We start from the raw sequence: 19,340 nt of genomic DNA, 5'->3' as shown, positions 1-19,340 counted from the left end.
GTCAGAGGAACAAACAGGAGGTTCTGTGGATGTGAATGGGACACCTGGTTTGTATGTTGCCTCGCAGGTGCTAGGTTCAGGGACATCTTGGGTCTCATCCATAGCATTTTGGAGGGGGAGGAAGAGCAGCAAGATGTCTTGGTACATATTGGTACCAATGACATAGGAAAGAAAAGTAAAGAGAGCCTGAATAGGGAATTGAGAAGGCTAGGCAGAAAGCTGAGAAGCGGGACCTCCGGGGTAGTAATTTCTGGTTTGGTACCTGGTCCATGTGCCAGTGAGGGTAGAAAGAGGATAATTTGGAAGATAAGTGTGCGGCTGAGAAGCTGGTGCATGGGCAAGGACTTAAGGTTCTTGAATCTTTGGGATCTCTTCTGGGGGAGATCCTGTACAAAAATGATGTGTTGCACTTGAACCTGAGGGGGAACCAATATTTGTGCAGCAAATTTGTTAGAGCTGTTGGGGAGAGTTTAAGCTAACTTGGTGTGGGGGGGGGGGTGGTGGGAACTGGAGTGAAGGGACTCAGGACAGAATGGATGGTTTAAAAAAAAAACAAAGAAAGATAGTGTGCAGTCAGACTGTCAGGAAGGGCAGGCAGATGTCAGGACAAAATTGCAGCCAGCAAAGATGCAGAATCAGTGCATTAGGGATGCTGAATTAAAAGAAAAAAGTAGCAAATGCAGTGCTTACTGTTCTTTCTGAATGCTTGGAGTATAAGAAATGGATGTGGTTGATTTCGTTGCACTTTCACAGGTTGTTGGGTATGAAGTTGTAGACATCACTGAATTGTGGTGGAAGGATGGTTGTAGTTGGGAGCTGAATGTCCAAGGTTACATATTGTATATTACATATTGGTTTTCAAAGCTTGCAGAGAGATTTAGGCCAGTTAGGAGAGTGGGCTGAAAGATGGCAGATGGAGTTTAATGCTGATAAGTGTGAGGTGCTACATTTTGGTAGGAGTAATCAAAATAGGACATACATGGTAAATGGTAAGGCATTGAGGAATGCAGTAGAACAGAGTGATCTAGGAATAATATTAGAACATAGATTAGGACAGCACATTACAGGTCCTTTGGCCCACAATGTTGTGCCAACCCTCAAACCCTGCCTCCCATATAACCCCCCCACCTTAAATTCCTCCATATACCTGTCTAGTAGTCTCTTAAACTTCACTAGTGTATCTGCCTCCACCACTGATAGTGCATAGTTCCCTGAAGGTGGAATCTCATATGGATAGGGTGGTGAAGAAAGCTTTTGGTATGCTGGCCTTTATAAATCAGAGCATTGAGTATAGGAGTTGGGATGTAATGTTAAAATTGTACAAGGCATTGGTAAGGCCGAATTTAGAGTATTGTGTACAGTTCTGGTCACCGAATTATAGGAAAGATGTCAACAAAATAGAGTACAGAGGAGATTTACTAGAATGCAACCTGGGTTTCAGCACCTAAGTTACAGGGAAAGGCTGAACAAGTTAGGTCTTTATTCTTTGGAACATAGAAGGTTGAGGGAGGCTTGATAGAAGTATTTAAAATTATGAGATAGAGTTGATGTGGATAGCCTCTTTCCACTGAGCGTAGGGGAGATTCAAACAAGGGGACATGAGTTGAGAGTTAAGGGGCAAAAGCTTAGGGGTGACACGAGGGGAAACTTCTTTACTCAGAGGGTGGTAGTTGTGTGGAATGAGCTTCCTGTAGAAGAGGTAGAGGCAGGTTGGATATTGTCATTTAAAGTAAAATTGGATAGGTATATGGACAGGAAGGGAATGGAGGGTTATGGACTGAGTGCAGGTCTGTGGGACTAGGTGAGAGTAAGCGTTCGGCAAGGACTAGAAGGGCCGAGATGGCCTGTTTCCATGCTGTAATTGTTATATGGTTATATGTTATATGATTATATCGGAGGGACAGGAAGGTAAGCAGACTGGGTGGCATGGTTCTGCTGGTAAAGAATGGCATCAGATCATTAGATGTGACATAGGATTGAAAGATGTTGAATCCTTGTGAGTTGATTTAAGAAACTACAAGGGTAAAAGGACCCTGATGGCAGTTGTATACAGTCCTTCCAACGGAAGCTGGGATGTGGACCAGATTACAACACAAAATAGAAAAGGGGTGTCAAAAGGGCAATGTTATGATAGTCATGTTGGATTTTAACATTCAGGTAGATAGGGAAAATCAGGTTGGTAATGGATCTCAAGAGAATGAATTTGTTGAATGCCTGAGAGATGGATTTTCAGAGCCGATTGTCATTGAGCCTTCTAGGGGATCAGCTGTACTGGATTGGGTGTTATATAATGCATTGGTGGCGATTAGGGAGCTTAAGGTTGGCAAGCCTTAGGAGACGTAATCACAATATGATTGAGTTCAACTTTGATAGGGAGAAAGTAAAGTCTGACATATCAGTATTTCAGTGGAGTAAAGAAAATTACAGTGGTATGAGAGAGGAGTTGACCAAAGTAACTTGGAAGGAAATGCTAACAGGGATGGCAGCAGAATAGCAATGGCTTGATCTTCTGAGAAAAATGAGGAAGGTGCAGGAACGATGTATTCCAAAAACAAAAAAATAATAAAATGGCAAAATAGTATGACTGTAGCTGACAAGGCAAGTCAAAGCTAATGTAAAAACAAAGGAGAGGGCATACAACAAAGCAAAAAGTAGCAGGAAGATAGAGGACTGGGAAGCATTTAAAAACTTACAGAAAGCAACCAGAAGAATCATTAGGAGGGAAAAGATGAAGTATTAAAGCAAGCTAGCAAACAGTTTCAAGGTGGATAGAGAAAGCTTTTTCAAGGATATTTAAAAAAGAGAGATGAGAGTGTATATAGAACCGCTAGAAAGTGAGGCTGGAAACGTAATGGGGGCAAGGAATTGACAGATGACTTAAGTGAGTATTTTTCATTAGTCTTCACTGTGGAGGACATTTGCAGTGTGCCATATGTTGAAGGGTGTGAGCGAAGAGAAGTGAGAGCAGTTACTATTGCAAGGGAGAAGGTGCTGAAAAAACTGAAAGACCCAAAGATACATAAGTTATCCGGACCACATGAACTGCACCATAGGGTTCTGAAAGAGGTAGTGATAGAGTTTGTGGAGGCATTACTAATGAACTTTCAAGAATCATTGGACCCTGGCATGGTTCCGAAGTAAAATTGCAAATGTTACTCCACTCTCCAAGAAAGGAGGGAGGCAGCAGAAAGGAAAATATAGACGAGTTAGCCTGACCTCAGTGGTTGGGAAGACAATAGGTGCAAGAGTAGGCTATTCAGCCCTTCAAGCCAGCACCGCCATTCACTGTGATCATGGCTGATCATCCACAATCAGTACCCCATTCCTGCCTTCTCCTTATATCCCTTGATTCCGCTATCTTTAAGAGCTCTATCTAACTCTTTCTTGAAAGCATCCAGAGAATTGGCCTCCACTGCCTTCTGAGGCAGAGCATTCCACAGATCCACAACTCTCTGGGTGAAGAAGTTTTTCCTCAACTCCGTTCTAAATGGCCTACCCCTTATTCTTAAACTGTAGCCTCTGGTTCTGGACTCCCCCAACATTGGGAACCTGTTTCCTGCCTCTAGCATGTCCAATCCCTTAATAATCTTATATGTTTCAATCAGATCTCCCTCATCCTTCTGAATTCCAGTGTATACAAGCCCAGTTGCTCCAATCTTTCAACATATGACAGTCCTGCCATCCCAGGAATTAACCTTGTGAACCTACGTTGCACTCGCTCAATAGCAAGAATGTCCCTCCTCAAATTTGGGGACCAAAACTGCACATAATACTCCAGGTGTGGTCTCACCAGGGGTTGCTCCTATACTCAACTCACCTTGTTATGAAGGCCAACATGCCATTAGCTTTCTTCACAGCCTGTTGTACCTGCATGCTTACTTTCAATGACTGATGAACAAGGATACCTAGATCTCGTTGTACTTCCCCTTTTCCTAACTTGACACCATTCAGATAGTAATCTGCCTTCCTGTTCTTGCCACCAAAGTGGATAACCTCACATTTATCCACATTAAGCTGCATCTGCCCATTCACCCAATCTGTCCAAGTCACCCTGCATTCTCATAACATCCTCCTGACATTTCACACTGCCACCCAGCTTTGTTCGAGATGTTGGAGTCATTTGTTAAGGATGGGGTTATGGAATACTTGGTGACGCAGGACAAAATAGGACAAAGTCAGCATGGTTTCCTTAAGGGAAAATCTTGCCTTATGAACCTGTGGAATTCTTTGAGGGGTTTACATGTAGGATACAGTGTATGTGTATATTTGGATCTTCAGAAGGCTTTTGACAAGGTGCCACACAAGAGGCTGCTTACCAAGATAAAGAACCCATGATATTACAGGAAAGTTACTGGCATGGTTCAAGCATTGGTTGATTTTGGTAGGAAGCAGCGAGTGAAAATAAAAGGATCCTTTTCTGGTTAGTTGCCAGTGGCTAATGGTGTTCCGCAGAGGTCAGTGTTGGGACTGCTTTTCATGCAGCATATCAATGATCTAAATGATGGAATAGATGGCTTTGCTGCCATGTTTGCAGATGATATGAAGATTGATTGAGGGGCAGGTAGCGTTGAGGAAACAGAAAGGCTGCAGAAGGACTTAGACAGATTAGGAGAATAAGTAAGAAAATGGTAAATAAAATACATTGCTGGAAAATGCATGGTCATGCACTTTGATAGTAGAAGTAAATGTGCAGACTATTTTCTAAATGGGGAGAAAATCCAGGATTCTGAGATGCAGAGGGAGTTGGGAAGTCCTTGTGCAGAACACCCTGAAGGTTAACTGCAAGTTGAGTCAGTATTGAGGAAGGCAAATGCCATGTTATCATTCATTTCAAGAGATCTGGAGTACAAGTGCAAGGATGTGATGCCGAGGCTTTATAAGGCACTGGTGAGGCCTCACCTGGAGTATTGTGAACAGTTTTGGGCTCCTCAGCTTAGGTCTAAGAAAAAATGTGCTGGCATTGGAGAGGGTTCAGAGGAGGTTCATAGGAATGATTCTGGGAATAAAAGGGTTATCATATGAGGAACATTTGATAAGTCAGGGTCTGTACTCGCTGGAATTTAGAAGACTGGTGGGGGGGGGGGATGTCATTGAAATGTTTCAAATGTTGAAAAGCCTAGAGAGTAGACATGGAAAGGATGTTTCCGTGGTGGGGGAGTCAAGGGCAAGAGGGCACAGCCTTAGGATAGAGAGGCATCCATTTAAAATAGAGATGTGGAGAAATTTCTTTTGCCAGAGAATGAATTTGTGGAATTTGTTACCATAGGCAGCTGTGGAGGCCAGAGCACTGGGTGTATGTATGGCAGAGATTGATATGTTCTTGATTGGCCATGGCATCAAAGATTATAGGGAGAAGGCTGGGGAGTGGAGCTGAAGAGAGGGAAAAAATAGATCTGCCATGATGTTATCATGGAGCAGACTTGATGGGCCAACTGGCCTAATTCTGCTCCTTTGCCTTATGGTCTAAAATTATGTATTTTGATTAAATACAGAACAAATTAGAACTCTACCAATGCTATAAAACTGTGTAATAGTTATTAAAGGAGGAATTCATCCAGTATACACAGCTGTGCTCTTTCAATTAACTGTAAATGAGCAAAATCAATACAGACGCCCTTAAATTCTTCATTGGTCCTAACTTGTTGAAGTAGTGAAATTGTTGTACGACTGATGCTATTTAAAAATTGTTCACTCTAAACGTGATGTAGTGATTTTAACAGCCACACAATGCACATGACTGACACTACTTAGAAGCTGTTTGGCAACAGTTCCTTGTCCTAATGAAGCAAATAAGCAAAAGGAATCCCAGATATTTTGTCTTTTGTTCTTTAAGAGTTGTCCCAAATAATTGACTGCCCCAATTAACAAATGACTAATTAACTAAAATCCACTGTATTTACATTCACATAATAAAGACATAATAGACTGTAGATGTTGCTTTTACACATAACTGTGACTGCTCCCCTGAGATTCCTTCATCTTCAGCCCTTTGTCACATCTGCCCATCACCTTCCAGCTAGTGCTCCATCCCTTCCTTCCATCTTTTTATACTGGCGACGTATGGGCCAGGAAAGCACAGGAGCACTTACAGGACTGCTTTGAATCAGTGGTCTGGATCGTATTCAGGGATTCATCTTCGAACCTGGATGAGAATGCTGCAGTTGTTACCAACTTCATTAAAGCCTGTGCGGATGAGTGTGTGCCTACAAAGACTTGCTGTACATTCCCAAACCAAAAACCGTGGATGTACCTGGAGTTATGTCATCTGCTGAAGGCTAGATCTGTGGCATTAATGTCTGGCAACTCAGGTCTGTACCAGAAAACTAGGTATGACTTGTGGAGAGCTATTATAGTTTCGAGCGAGGTTAAGGCAACATCAGATATACCACAATTCTGGAATGTTTTGCAAGGTATTACTTCCTACAAAGCGCAACCCAATAGCATGAATGACAGCAATGCTTCAGAACCAGAACTCAACGCCTTCTATGCCTGCTTTGAAATGGAGAATATAACTACAGCTGTGAAGATCCCTGCTATGCCCAGTGACCCTGTGATCTTTGTTTCGGAGGCGATTGTTAAGCTGTCTTTAAAGCGGATAAACCCTTGGAAGGTGGAAGGCCCAAATGGAGTACCTGGTAAGGTTCTGAAAACCTGTGCCAACCAACTGCTGGGAGTATTCAAGGACATATTCAACCTCTCACTGCTACAAGTGGAAGTTTCCACTTGCTTCAAATAGGTAGCAATTATACCAGTGCCTAAGAAGGATAATGTGAGATGCCTTAATGACATTTGCCCAGTAGCACTCACATCTACAATGATGAAATTCTTTGAGAGGTTGGTTATGACTAGGCAGAACTCCTGCCTCAGCAAGGACCTGGACCTATTGCAATTTGCCTATCGCCACAGTAGGTCAACAGCAGACATAATCTCAATGGCTCTCCACATGACTTTAGACCACCTGGAGAACACAAACACCTATGTCAGGATGCTGTTCATTGACGATAGCTCAGAATTTAATACCGTCATTCCCATAATCCTGATTGAGAAGTTACAAACCCTGGACATCTGTACCTCCCTTTGCAGTTGGATCCTGGAGTTCTTAACCAGCAGTTTATAATAGAAACATAGAAAACCTACAGCAAAATGCAGGCCCTTCGGCTCAGAAAGTTGTGCCGAACATGTCCCTAACTTAGAAATTACTAGGATTACCTATAGCCCTCTATTTTTCTAAACTCCATGTACCTATGCAAAAGTCTCTTAAAAGACCATATCGTATCCGCCTCCACCACCATTGCCGGCAGCCCATTCCACGCACTCACCACTCAGCGTAAAAAAAAAACTTACCCCTGATATCCCTGTACCTACTCCAAAGCACCTTAAACCTGTGTCCTCTTGTGGCAACCATTTCAGCTCTGGGAAAAAGCCTCTGACTATCCACACAATCAATGCCTCTCATCGTCTTATACACCTCTATCAGGTCACCTGTCATCCTCTGTTGCTCCAAGGAGAAAAGGCCGAGTTCACTCAACCTATTCTCATAAGACATGCTCCCCAATCCAGGCAACATCCTTGTAAATCTCCTCTGCACCCTTTCTATGGTTTCCAAATCCTTTCTGTAGTGAGGCGACCAGAACTGAGCACAGTACTCCAAGTGGGGTCTGACCAGGGTCCTATATAGCTGCATCATTACCTCTCGGCTCATGAACTCATTACCACGGTTGATGAAGGCCAACACACTGTATGCCTTCTTAACCACAGAGTCAACCTGCACAGCTCCTTTGAGTGTCCTATGGACTCGGATCCTTCTGATCTTCCACACTGCCAAGAGTCTTACCATTAATACTATATTCTGCCATCATATTTGACCTACCAAAATGAACCACTTCACACTTATCTGGGTTGAACTCCATCTGCCACTTCTCAGCCCAGTTTTGCATCCTATCAATGTCCTGCTGTAACCTCTGACAGCCCTCCACACTACCCACAACACCTCCAACCTTTGTGTCATCAGAAAAATTATTAGCCCATCCCTCCACTTCCTCATCCAGGTCATTTATAAAAATCACAAAGAGTAAGGGTCCCAGAACAGATCCCTGAGGCACACCACCTGTCACTGACCTCCAATCAGAATATGAACCGTCTACAACCACATTTTGCCTTCTGTGGGCAAGCCAGTTCTGGATTCACAAAGCAATGTCTCCTTGGATCCCATGCCTCCTTACTTTCTCAATGAGCCTTGCATGGGGAACCTTATCAAATGCCTTGCTAAAATCCATATACACTATACCTACTGCTTTTCCTTTACCAATGTGTTTAGTCACATCCTCAAAAAATTCAGTCAGGCTCGTAATGCATGATCTGCCCTTGACAAAGCCATGCTGACTATTCCTAATCATATTATGCCTCTCCAAATGTTCATAAATCCTGCCTCTCAGTATTTTCTCTATCAACCTACCAACCTCTGAATTAAGACTTACTGGTCTATAATTTCTTGGGCTATCACTAACCCCTTTCTTGAACAAGGGAACAACATCTGTAATCCTCCAATGCTCTGGAACCTCTCCCGTCTCCATTGATGTTTCAAGAATTCAAAGTAGGGGTGATTCAAACAAGAGGACATGAGTTGACAGTTAAGGAGTAAAAGTTTAGGGGGAACATGAGCGGGCACTTATTTACTCAGAGAGTGGTAGCTGTGTGGAATGAGCTTCCAGTAGAAGTGGTAGAGGCAGGTTTGATTTTGTCATTTAAAAAAAATTGGATAGATATATGGACAGGAAAGGAATGGAGGGTTATGGGCTGAGTGCAGGTAGGTGGGACTAGGTGAGAGTAAGCATTTGGCACGGACTAGAAGGGCCGAGATGGCCTGTTTCCCTGGTGTAATTGTTATATGGTAATAAGATCATCACCAGAGGCTCAGCAATCTCCTCCCACAGTAGCCTGGGGTATATCCCATTCGGTCCCGGCGACTTATCCAACTTGATGCTTTCCAAAAGCTCCAACATGTCCTCTTTCTTAATATTTTCAAGCTTTTCGGTCCATTGCAAGTCATCTGTGTGGATTGATGATAATACTTCCTCCTTGCTGACAATCAACTCTGGTGCACCCCAGGGGTGTTTGCTTGGCCCACTGCTGTACTCTCTATACCTGTGACTGTTGGAGGCCTAGCTCAAATACCATCTATAAATTTGCTGATGATAGAATTTGTTGGTAGAATCTTAGATGGAGATATGAAGGGGGACAGGAGCAAGGTATACCAACTAATGGAGTGGTGTTGCAGCTTCAACCTGGCTCTCAATGTCAATAAGACCAAAGATCTGATTGTGGACTTCAGGAAGGGTAAGATGAATGAAGACCTACCAATCCTCATAGAGGGATCAGAAGTGGAGAGAGTGAGCAGTTTCAAGTTCCTGGGTGTCAAGATCACTGAGGATCTAACCTGGTCCCAACGTATCAATGCAGCTATGAAGAAGGCAAGACAGTGATAATACTTCATTAGGAGTTTGAAGAAATTTGGTACGTCAACATAAACACCCAAAAACTTCTGTAGATGTACCATGGAGATCATTCCAACAGGCTGCATCACTGTCTGGTATGGTGGAGTGGGGGTGGGTGGCTATTGCACAGGACCGAAAGAAGCTGCAGAGGGTCATAAATTTAGTCTGCTCCATCTTGGGTTCTAGCCTACAAAGTGCCCAGAACATCTTCAAGGAGCAGTGTCTCAGAAAGGCAGCATCCATTATTAAGGACCCCCAGCTGCCAGGGCATGCCCTTTTCTCATTGCTACCATCAGATAGTGGGTACAGAAGCCTGAAGGCACACACTCAGTGATTCAGGGACAGCTTCTTCCCCTCTGCCATGTGATTCCTAAATTGACATTGAACTCATGAACACTATCTCAGTTTTTTAATATGTATTATTTCTGCTTTTTACACCATTTTTAATCTATTCAATATACACAATATTGTAGTTGATTGATTAATTTATTTATTTTTCCTTCTGTATTATGTATTGGATTGAACTGCTGCTGCTAATTTAACAAATTTCACAACACATGCTGGTGATAATAAACCTGATTCTGATTCTTTAAGTCCAGATGAAGAATCTCACTCACTAAATGGTCTGTCCGTTACCCTCCACAGATGCTGCCTTGCCTGCTGAGTTGCTCCTACACTTTTTGTTCGAAGTCCAAAAGTTCAAAGTAAATTTATTACGAAAGTACACATTTGGCACCATAAGCAACCCTGAAATTCATTTTCTTCTTGTTAATAAATCAATAATAGAATAATCTGTAATAGGATCAATGAAAGACCACACCAACTTGGGCATTCAACCAGTGTGCAAAAGACAGCAAACTATGCAAATACAAAAAGAAAGAAATAATAATGAATAAATAAGCAATAAATGTGGAGAACTTGTGATGAAGAGTCCTCGAAAGTGAGTCCATAAGTTGCCAGAACATTCAGTGATAGAGCAAGTGAAATTATCCCTATAGGTTTGAGAGACTGATGGCACCAGCAAGAAGAGAGCATGTCCTTGGTGGTGGGGTCTCTGATGATGGATGCTACTTTCCTCTGACAGTATTTCATGTAGGTGTGCTCAATGACGGGTAGGGGTTTACTGTGATGTACTATGTTGCTTCCAGTACTTTATGTAGGATTTTCCGTTCAAAGGCATAGGTGTTTTAATATACTTTCTACTACATAAGAAGTTTGTCAAAGTTTTGGATGTCATGTCGAATCTCCGCAAACTCCTAAGGAAGTAGAGGTACTGCTGTGCGTTCTGTGTAATAGTACTTAGGTGCTGGGCCCAACATAGGTCCTCCAAAATAGTAACACGGACAGACTGACTGGCAGAGGGTGTGGCGTGGCTCTGTTGGTGAGGAATGATAGTCAGTCCCTTGCGAGGGAGGACATAGAATCTGGGGATGAGAGTCAGTATGGATAGAACTGAGAAATTCTAAGGGTAGAAAGCCCCTAATGGGAGTTATCTATAGGCCCCCAAACAGCAGTCTGGATGTAGGGTGTAAGTTGAATGAAGAGTTAAAATTGGCATGTCGCAAAGGTAATGATACAGTTGTCTTGGGGGATTTCAACATGCAGGTAGACTAGGAGAATCAGAATGGTACTGGACCCCAAGAAAGGGAGTTTGTGGAGTGCCTTCGAGATGGATTCTTAGAACAGCTTGTACTGGAGCCTACCAGGGAGAAGGCAATTCTAGATTTAGTGTTGTGCAATGAACCGGATTTGATCAGGGACCTCGAGGTAAAGGAACCATTAGGAGGTAGTGACCATAATATGATATGTTTTAACCTACAATTTGAGAAGGAGAAGGGAAAATCGGATGTGTCAGTATTACAGTTGAACAAAGGGAACTATGGAGCTATGAGGGAGGAGCTGGCCAAAGTTCAATGGAACAATACCCTAGCAGGGAAGACAGTGGAACAAAAATGGCAGTTATTTCTGGGAATAATGCAGAAGGTGCAGGATCGGTTCATTCCAAAGAGGAAGAAAGATCCTAAGGGGAGTAAGGGGCGGCTGTGGCTGACGAGGGAAGTAAAGGGCAGTATAAAAATAAAAGAGAAGAAGTATAACATAGCAAAGATGAGCGAGAAACCAGAGGACTGGGAAGCTTTTAAAGAGCAACAGAAGATAACAAAAAAGACAATACGCCAAGAAAAAATGAGGTACGAAGGTAAACTCAGGAATATAAAGGAGGATAGTAAAAGCTTCTTTAGGTACATGAATAGCAAAAAAATAGTTAAGACCAAAATTGGGCCATTGAAGACAGAAACGGGTGAATTTATTATGGGGAACAAGGAAATGGCAGATAAGTTGAACAGGTACTTTGGATCTGTCTTCACTGGGGAAGTCACAAACAATCTCCCAGATGTAATAGTGGCCAAAGGAAGTAGGATAAAGGATGAACTGAAGGAAATTTATATTAGGCAAGAAACAGTGTTGGATAGACTGTTGAGTCTGAAGGCTGATAAGTCCCCGGGACCTGATGGTCTGCATCCCAGGGTACATAAAGAGGTGACTCTAGAAATCGTGGACGCATTGGTAATCATTTTCCAATGTTCTATAGATTCAGGAACAGTTCCTGCTGATTGGAGAGTGGCTAATGTTGTCTCACTTCTCAAGAAAGGAGGGAGAGAGAAAGCAGGGAATTATAGACCAGTTAGCCTGACATCAGTGTTGGGAAAGATGCTGGAGTCAATTATAAAAGAGGAAATTATGACATATTTGGATAGCAGTAGAAGGATCAGTCCGAGTCAGCATGGATTTATGAAGGGAAAATCATGCTTGACTAATCTTCTGGAGTTTTTTGAGGATGTAACTATGAAAATGGACAAGGGAGAGCCAGTGGATGTAGTGTACCTGGACTTTCAAAAAGCTTTTGATAAAGTCCCACATAGGAGATTAGTGGGCAAAATTAGGGCACATGGTATCGGGGGCAGAGTACTGCCATGGATTGAAAATTGTCTGGCTGACAGGAAACAAAGAATAGCGATTAACGGGTCCCTTTCGGTATGGCAGGCTGTGACCAGTGGGGTACTGCAAGGTTCGGTGCTGGGACTGCAGCTGTTTACAATATACATTAATGATTTAGATGAAGGGATTACTGATGACATAAAGCTGGGTGGCAGTGTGAAATGTCAGGAGGATGTTATGAGAATGCAGGGTGACTTAGAACAGTTGGGTGAGTGGGCAAATGTATGGCAGATGCAGTTTAATGTGGATAAATGTGAGGTTATCCACTTTGGTGGCAAGAACAGGAAGGCAGATTACTATCTGAATGGTGTCAAGTTAGGAAAAGGGGAAGTACAACGAGATCCAGGTGTTCTTGTACATTAGTCAATGAAAGCAAGCATGCAGATACAGCAGGCAGTGAAGAAAGCTAATGGCATGCTGGCTTTTATAACAAGAGGAATTGAGTATAGGAGTAAAGAGGTCCTTCTGCAGCTGTACAGGGCCCTGGTGAGACCCCACCTGGAGTATTGTGTGCAGTTTTGGTCTCCAGATTTGCTATTGAGGGAGTGCAGCGTAGGTTCACAAGGCTAATTCCCGGAATAGTGGGACTGTCATATGTTGAAAGATTGGAGCGACTGGGCTTGTATACACTGGAATTTAGAAGGATGAGAGGGGATCTGATTGAAACATACAAGATTATTAAGGGATTGGACACACTGGAGGCAGGAAGCATGTTCCCGCTGATGGGTGAGTCCAGAACTAGAGGCCACAGTTTAAGAATAAGGGGTAGGCCATTTAGAACAGAGATGCGGAAAAAATTTTTCACCCAGAGAGTGGTGGATATGTGAAATGCTCTGCCCCAGAAGGCAGTGGAGGCCAAGTCTCTGGATGCATTCGAGAGAGTTAGATAGAGCTCTTATAGATAGTGGGGTCAAGCGATATGGGGAGAGGGCAGGAACGGGGTACTGATTGTGTATGATCAGCCATGATCACAGTGAATGGCGGTGCTGGCTAGCAGGGCCGAATGGCCTACTCCTGCACCTACTGTCTATTGTCTATTAACACTGGGATACTTACTGACTCCCTCCACAATTTGGAGCAACCTGTGTTCAGCAACTGTAGTCTTTTGTCTCTATAATTTAAAAGCCCCCTTTGTTGAGATTTACCTTGCACCAACACCTCAGACTTATCCGTATTAAACTCTGTATGCCCACTTACCCAGCTGATCAAATCCATCTGAAAATCCTGATAACTATCTTCACTGTGAACAATGTCTCTTAGTTTTGTTTGCAATCTTATTAATAATGCTTTGTAGTACATGCTCATCTAACTCATTGATATAAATGATAACAGCAATGTGCCTAGCACCAATCACAGGTGAACATCACTAGTCACAGGCCTCAAGTCTGAAAACCAACCTCTCACCCTATCCTCCATGTCCTACCATCAAGCAAATTCCATGTGCAGTTAGCTATCTGTCCCTGGATCCCATGTGATTCAAATTTCCACAGCAGCCTAACGTGGAACCTGTGGTCTTATGAATTCCATATACAGCATGTCTACTGCCTTGCCCTCATTGACCTTCTTGGTTGCTACTTCAAAAAAGCAATCTAATTATTGTGGTAAGGAGGGTTCGTCTGGACAGGGTACAGTATGTAATAACAGGAAGCTCTTGATAAACTTTTTGAAATATTGTTCTGGCCACAGCTGAATTATTGTACACAGTTCTCGTTGTCAAACTTGGGAAAGATTTGCTGGTGCTGGGGGGAGGAATGCAGAGGAGATTCACCAGGAAGGTGCTTGGACTGTAGTGTTATAGTTATGACAAGGACTGGAGAAGCTGGGCTTGTTCTCCTTCAAGTGAAGGAGGTTGAGGAAGAACCTAACAGAATCAAAATTGAGGGATATAGAGACGGTAAGTATTGGAATGTCTTTTCCATAAGAAGGCATTCTAAAACTAGAAGACATAGATATTGGTTGAGGGATAAGCTTAGAGGAGATCTGAAGAACTTCTTCACCAAGAGGATGGTTGCAGTCTGAGGGGTAATGGGGTCATGTAGTCTCACAACATTTAAGTAGTTTGTAGATGAGCACTGGAATTGCCAAAGCTGTGAAGCAGATACTGGTGAATAGGATTAGTGCAGATGATGTTTGATGGTCGTCCTGGATGGTGGACCAAAAGGCCATTGTCTGTGCTGAGCACTCAGTAATCAGCCCTTTTATGGCATTGTTCAGTTTAGTTTAATAACATCCCATAAAACCTTGGCATATTTGCTGTTAGTAAAATCACAAAATGGATGAAAATAGTAGCAGTTGTGGAGTGTCTCTGTGTGGCATTGGTCTCATCAATGAGAGCATTATTTTATAATTCCACTCCACTGATGTTATAGATTATTACAGCACAGAAGCAGACCATTCGGTTCAACTAGTCCAAGTGCACCAAGATTGCCATCTAAGCTAGACCTGTTTGCTTATGTTTGGCCCTTATCCCTCTGTACTTTGTGGTGTGTTCATTAATAAATCATCTTGCTGTAATCTTACACCAACAGCTGCAAAAGAGTATCAGTTGCTAGAAAAAGAAAAGAAAGCGCGACTTCAGTACGAAAAGCAAGTGGAAGAGCGACAGAGGAAGTTGGAGGAACAACGGCAGAAGGAGCAGCAGAAGCGAGTAGCAGTGGAGGAAAAGAGAAAACAGAAGCAAGAAGAAGAAAAGGTGAGGCAGAGATGTGGGAGGTTGTCTTAATGAGGCCAAGAATCACTGCTGTCATAACTACCCCGTACTATACCTCCTGCCTTCCAGCTCCCCTCAGTGCCCATTTTGCAGAATGTTCCTATGAGCCCCTTCGTCTCAACATTAATGTGCATAAGTCTACAAGGTCTGATAGGATCTATCCCAATAATTGTGTAAGAAAGAGGAAATTGCTGGAGCTTTGACAGAGATTTTTGTATCAATTTTAACCACAGATGTGGACCCGTAGTACTGGAGAATAGTCGTTGTTGGTCCTTCCTTTAAAAAGGGCAATAGTGTAGCGGTGTGCTACATGCAGCGCTAAAATTATGACACGGAGTCGGTAACTGCAGTCGAAGGAAAAACTTTATTCAAAATCCTCAGCCTCACTTTTAAGCCTCCCTCAACCTGCCCCCCCGTGGCACAGAGGCTCCAAAGCTCTGTGCTCGCAAACCCCAGTAGGCTATCTCCCTTAGCCGGAAAGTTGGCTAATTGTGAGCCGGTTCGGATGTGCCAGGAAATGGGTCGCCACATAACCCCCCCCTCAGAACCGGCGATACACCCCCCAATGTCCACAGTCTCTGGGCCGGAACCTGCTTGGGAGGTCGGCCTCTGCGCCGAGGTGCCGGAAACTCGACCGGTTGCGCCAGGTCCACATGGGTTGGTTTGAGTCGGTCCACCGTGAAAACCTCCTCTTTCCCCCCCAATGTCCAGCATGAACGTGGACCCGTTGTTCCGGAGCACCATAAACGGCCCCTCGTATGGCCGCTGCAGCGGTGGCCGATGCCTGCCCCTTCGTACAAACACAAACTTACAGTTCTGCAGGTCTTTGGGTATGCAGGTCGGGTTCCGCCCGTGCTGTGAAGTGGGGGCCAGGTTACCGAGCTTCTCGCGTAGTCTGCCCAGGACTGCTGCGGGATCTTCCTCTTGCCCCCCTGGGTCTGGTAGGAACTCCCCGGGGACGACCAGGGGCGCGCCGTATACCTACTCGGCCGACGAGGCGTGCAGGTCGTCTTTGGGTGCTGTGCGGATGCCGAGTAGGACCCAGGGAAGCTCGTCCACCCAGTTGGCTCCTCGCAGGTGGGCCATGAGGGCCGACTTCAGGTGACGGTGGAAACGCTCCACTAGCCCGTTCGACTGTGGGTGGTAGGCAGTTGTGTGGTGCAGCTGAGTCCCCAAAAGGCTGGCCATAGCTGGCCACAGGCTGGAGGTGAACTGGGTGCCTCTGTCGGAGGTAATGTGGGCCGGTACACCAAAGCGAGATATCCAGGTGGTGATCAGGGCTCGGGCGCAAGATTCGGAGGTGGTGTCGGTGAGTGGGACCGCCTCTGGCCACCTTGTGAACCGGTCCACGATAGTCAGGAGGTGCAGCGCTCCGCGCGACACTGGCAAGGGGCCCACGATATCCACGTGAATGTGGTCGAAACGCCGGTGGGCGGGATGGAACTGCTGCGGTGGGGCTTTGGTGTGCAGCTGCACCTTGGCCGTCTGGCAGTGCATGCACGTTTTGGCCCATTCACTGACCTGTTTGTGGAGTCCGTGCCAAACGAACCTGCTGGAAACCATCCGGACAGATGTCCGGATGGAAGGATGCGCCAAGTTATGAATGGAGTTGAAAACACGGCGCCGCCAGGCTGTCGGGACGACGGGACGGGACTGGCCGGTGGCGACGTCACAGAGTAGGGTCCTCTCACCCGGGCCTACGGAGAGGTCCTGGAGCTGCAAACCGGAGACTGCGGTTCTGTAACTCGGAATCTCCTCATCTGCCTGCTGTGCCTCTGCCAGTGCCTCAAAGTCTACCCCTTGGGAAAGGGCATGAACGGTAGGGCGAGAGAGCGCATCCGCCACGACATTGTCCTTACCCGAGATGTGCCGGACATCCATCGTGTATTCAGAGATGTAGGACAGGTGGTGTTGCTGGCGGGACGACCAGGGGTCGGACGCTTTCGTAAACGCAAAGGTAAGCGGTTTGTGGTCCGTGAACGCGGTGAAGGGCCAACCTTCTAGGAAGTACTTGAAATGCCGGATTGCCAGGTAGAGCGCCAACAGTTCCCAGTCGAAAGCACTGTACTTGAGCTCGGGTGGCCGCAGGTGTTTGCTGAAAAACGCCAGGGGTTGCCAGCGACCTGCGATGAGTTGCTCCAGCACCCCACCGACTGCCGTGTTAGATGCGTCCACTGTGAGGGCAGTAGGGGCGTCCATTCTGAGATGTACTAGCATTGCGGCGTTCGCCAAAGCTTCCTTCGTTTGAACGAAAGCGGCGGCGGACTCCTCGTCCCAGGTAATGTCCTTGCTCGGACCCGACATCAGGGCGAACAGGGGGCGCATGATCCGGGCAGCTGAAGGGAGGAAGCGGTGGTAGAAATTGACCATACCTACGAATTCCTGAAGGCCTTTGATCGTGGTGGGTCGGGGGAAGTGGCGGACCGCATCTACCTTAGCAGGCAGAGGGGTTGCCCCATCTTTAGTAATCCTGTGGCCCAGGAAGTCAATGGTATCGAGTCCGAACTGGCATTTGGCGGGGTTGATTGTAAGACCGTACTCACTCAGTCGGGCGCAGAGTTGACGGAGGTGGGATAGATGCTCCTGACGACTGCTGCTGGCTTTGAGGATGTCGTCCAAATAGATGAAAGCGAAGTCCAGGTCCCGTCCCACCGCGTCCATTAACCGCTGGAACGTCTGTGCGGCATTCTTCAGGCCGAACGGCATGCGGAGGAACTCGAAAAGGCCAAACAGGGTGATGAGAGCCGTTTTGGGGACGTCGTCAGGATGCATCGGGATTTGATGGTACCCTCGGACGAGGTCTACCTTGGAGAAGATCCGTGCACCATGCAGGTTTGCTGCAAAGTCCTGAATGTGCGGCACAGGGTAGCGGTCCGGTGTTGTAGCCTCATTCAGCCTGCGGTAGTCGCCGCATGGTCTCCAGCCTCCCGTCGCTTTGGGCACCATGTGCAGGGGGGAGGCCCATGGGCTGTCGGACCGCCGGATGATCCCCAATTCCTCCATCCTCTGGAACTCCTCCTTCGCCAGTCGGAGCTTGTCCGGGGGAAGCCGCCTAGTGCGGGCGTGGAGGGGTGGTCCCTGGGTCGGGATGTGGTGCTGTATGCCGTGTCGGGGCATGGCTGCTGTGAACTGCAGTGCCAGAACCGATGGGAAATCCGCCAGGACCCTGGTGAAGTCGTTGTCGGACAGCGTGATGGAGCCGAGGTGAGGGGCTGGCAACTGGGCTGCACCCAGGGAGAACATCTGAAAGGTCTCGGCGTGTACCAGTCTCTTCCTGGGTAGGTCGACCAGTAGGCTGTGAGCCCGCAAAAAATCCACACCCAGAAGCGGTTGGGCTACGGCGGCCAGTGTAAAGTCCCACGTGAACTGGCTGGAGCCGAACTGTAGCTGCACCTGACGGGTGCCATAGGTCCTTACTGTGCTGCTGTTCACGGCCCTCAGGGGGGGCCCCGGTGCCCTGCTGCGGGTGTCGTAACTCGTCGGAGGTAAAACGCTGATCTCGGCACCAGTGTCGACCAAAAACTGGCGTCCCGACCTTCTGTCCCACACATACAGGAGGCTATCCCGATGGGCAGCCGCCGTAGCCATCAGCGGCAGCTGGCCCTGGCGTATCCTGGGAACTTGCAGGGCGGGTGACAACGGCGGGCTTCTGCACCCCACCGCTGGTGGTAGAAGCACCAGTGTTCATTGGGCCGGGGGTTGGCGGGCTCTGCGGCTGGACTTGGACTGGTTTGCTGCTGGGAGCGTGGCTAGGAGATCTGTGCGATGGACGCCCCGCTCACCTTTTTGGCATTCCACAGCAAGTCACCCGGGCTGCCACATTCCGGGGGTCACTGAAATTCGCGTCGGACAGCAGCAGGCGTATGTCCTCGGGCAGCTGCTCCAGGAATGCCTGCTCAAACATGAGGCAGGGTGTGTGTCCATCGGCCAGAGACAACATCTCATTCATTAAAGCCGAAGGAGGTCTGTCGCCCAAGCCATCCAGGTGCAGTAAACGGGCAGCCCGCTCGCGCCGTGAGAGTCCGAAAGTCCTGAGGAGCAGGGCTTTGAATTCCGTGTACTTGCGGTCTGCCGGGGGCGACTGTACGAACTCCGTGACCTGGGCTGCTGTGTCCTGGTTGAGGGAGCTCACCACATAG

The 19,340-nt window shown here is 46.3% G+C and overlaps 1 protein-coding gene across 9 annotated transcripts in view; it reads left to right on the top strand.

The window, feature by feature from the left end:
- The window catches only part of map7d3 (MAP7 domain containing 3), a 274,252-nt gene that overhangs the window by 89,418 nt on the left and 165,494 nt on the right, over positions 1–19,340 (top strand). For all 9 annotated transcript variants that reach the window (XM_059976665.1, XM_059976667.1, XM_059976669.1 and 6 more), the window contains exon 4: positions 15,020–15,183. In XM_059976665.1, coding sequence (XP_059832648.1) covers positions 15,020–15,183 — 164 coding nt within the window. The remainder of the gene's footprint in view (positions 1–15,019; positions 15,184–19,340) is intronic.

Source organism: Hypanus sabinus, chromosome 8 (genome assembly GCF_030144855.1).
Source record: "Hypanus sabinus isolate sHypSab1 chromosome 8, sHypSab1.hap1, whole genome shotgun sequence".
Taxonomy (NCBI): Eukaryota; Metazoa; Chordata; class Chondrichthyes; order Myliobatiformes; family Dasyatidae; genus Hypanus; species Hypanus sabinus.
Note: the sequence above shows the minus strand (reverse complement) of the source record. Positions and strands in the feature narration are given on the sequence as shown.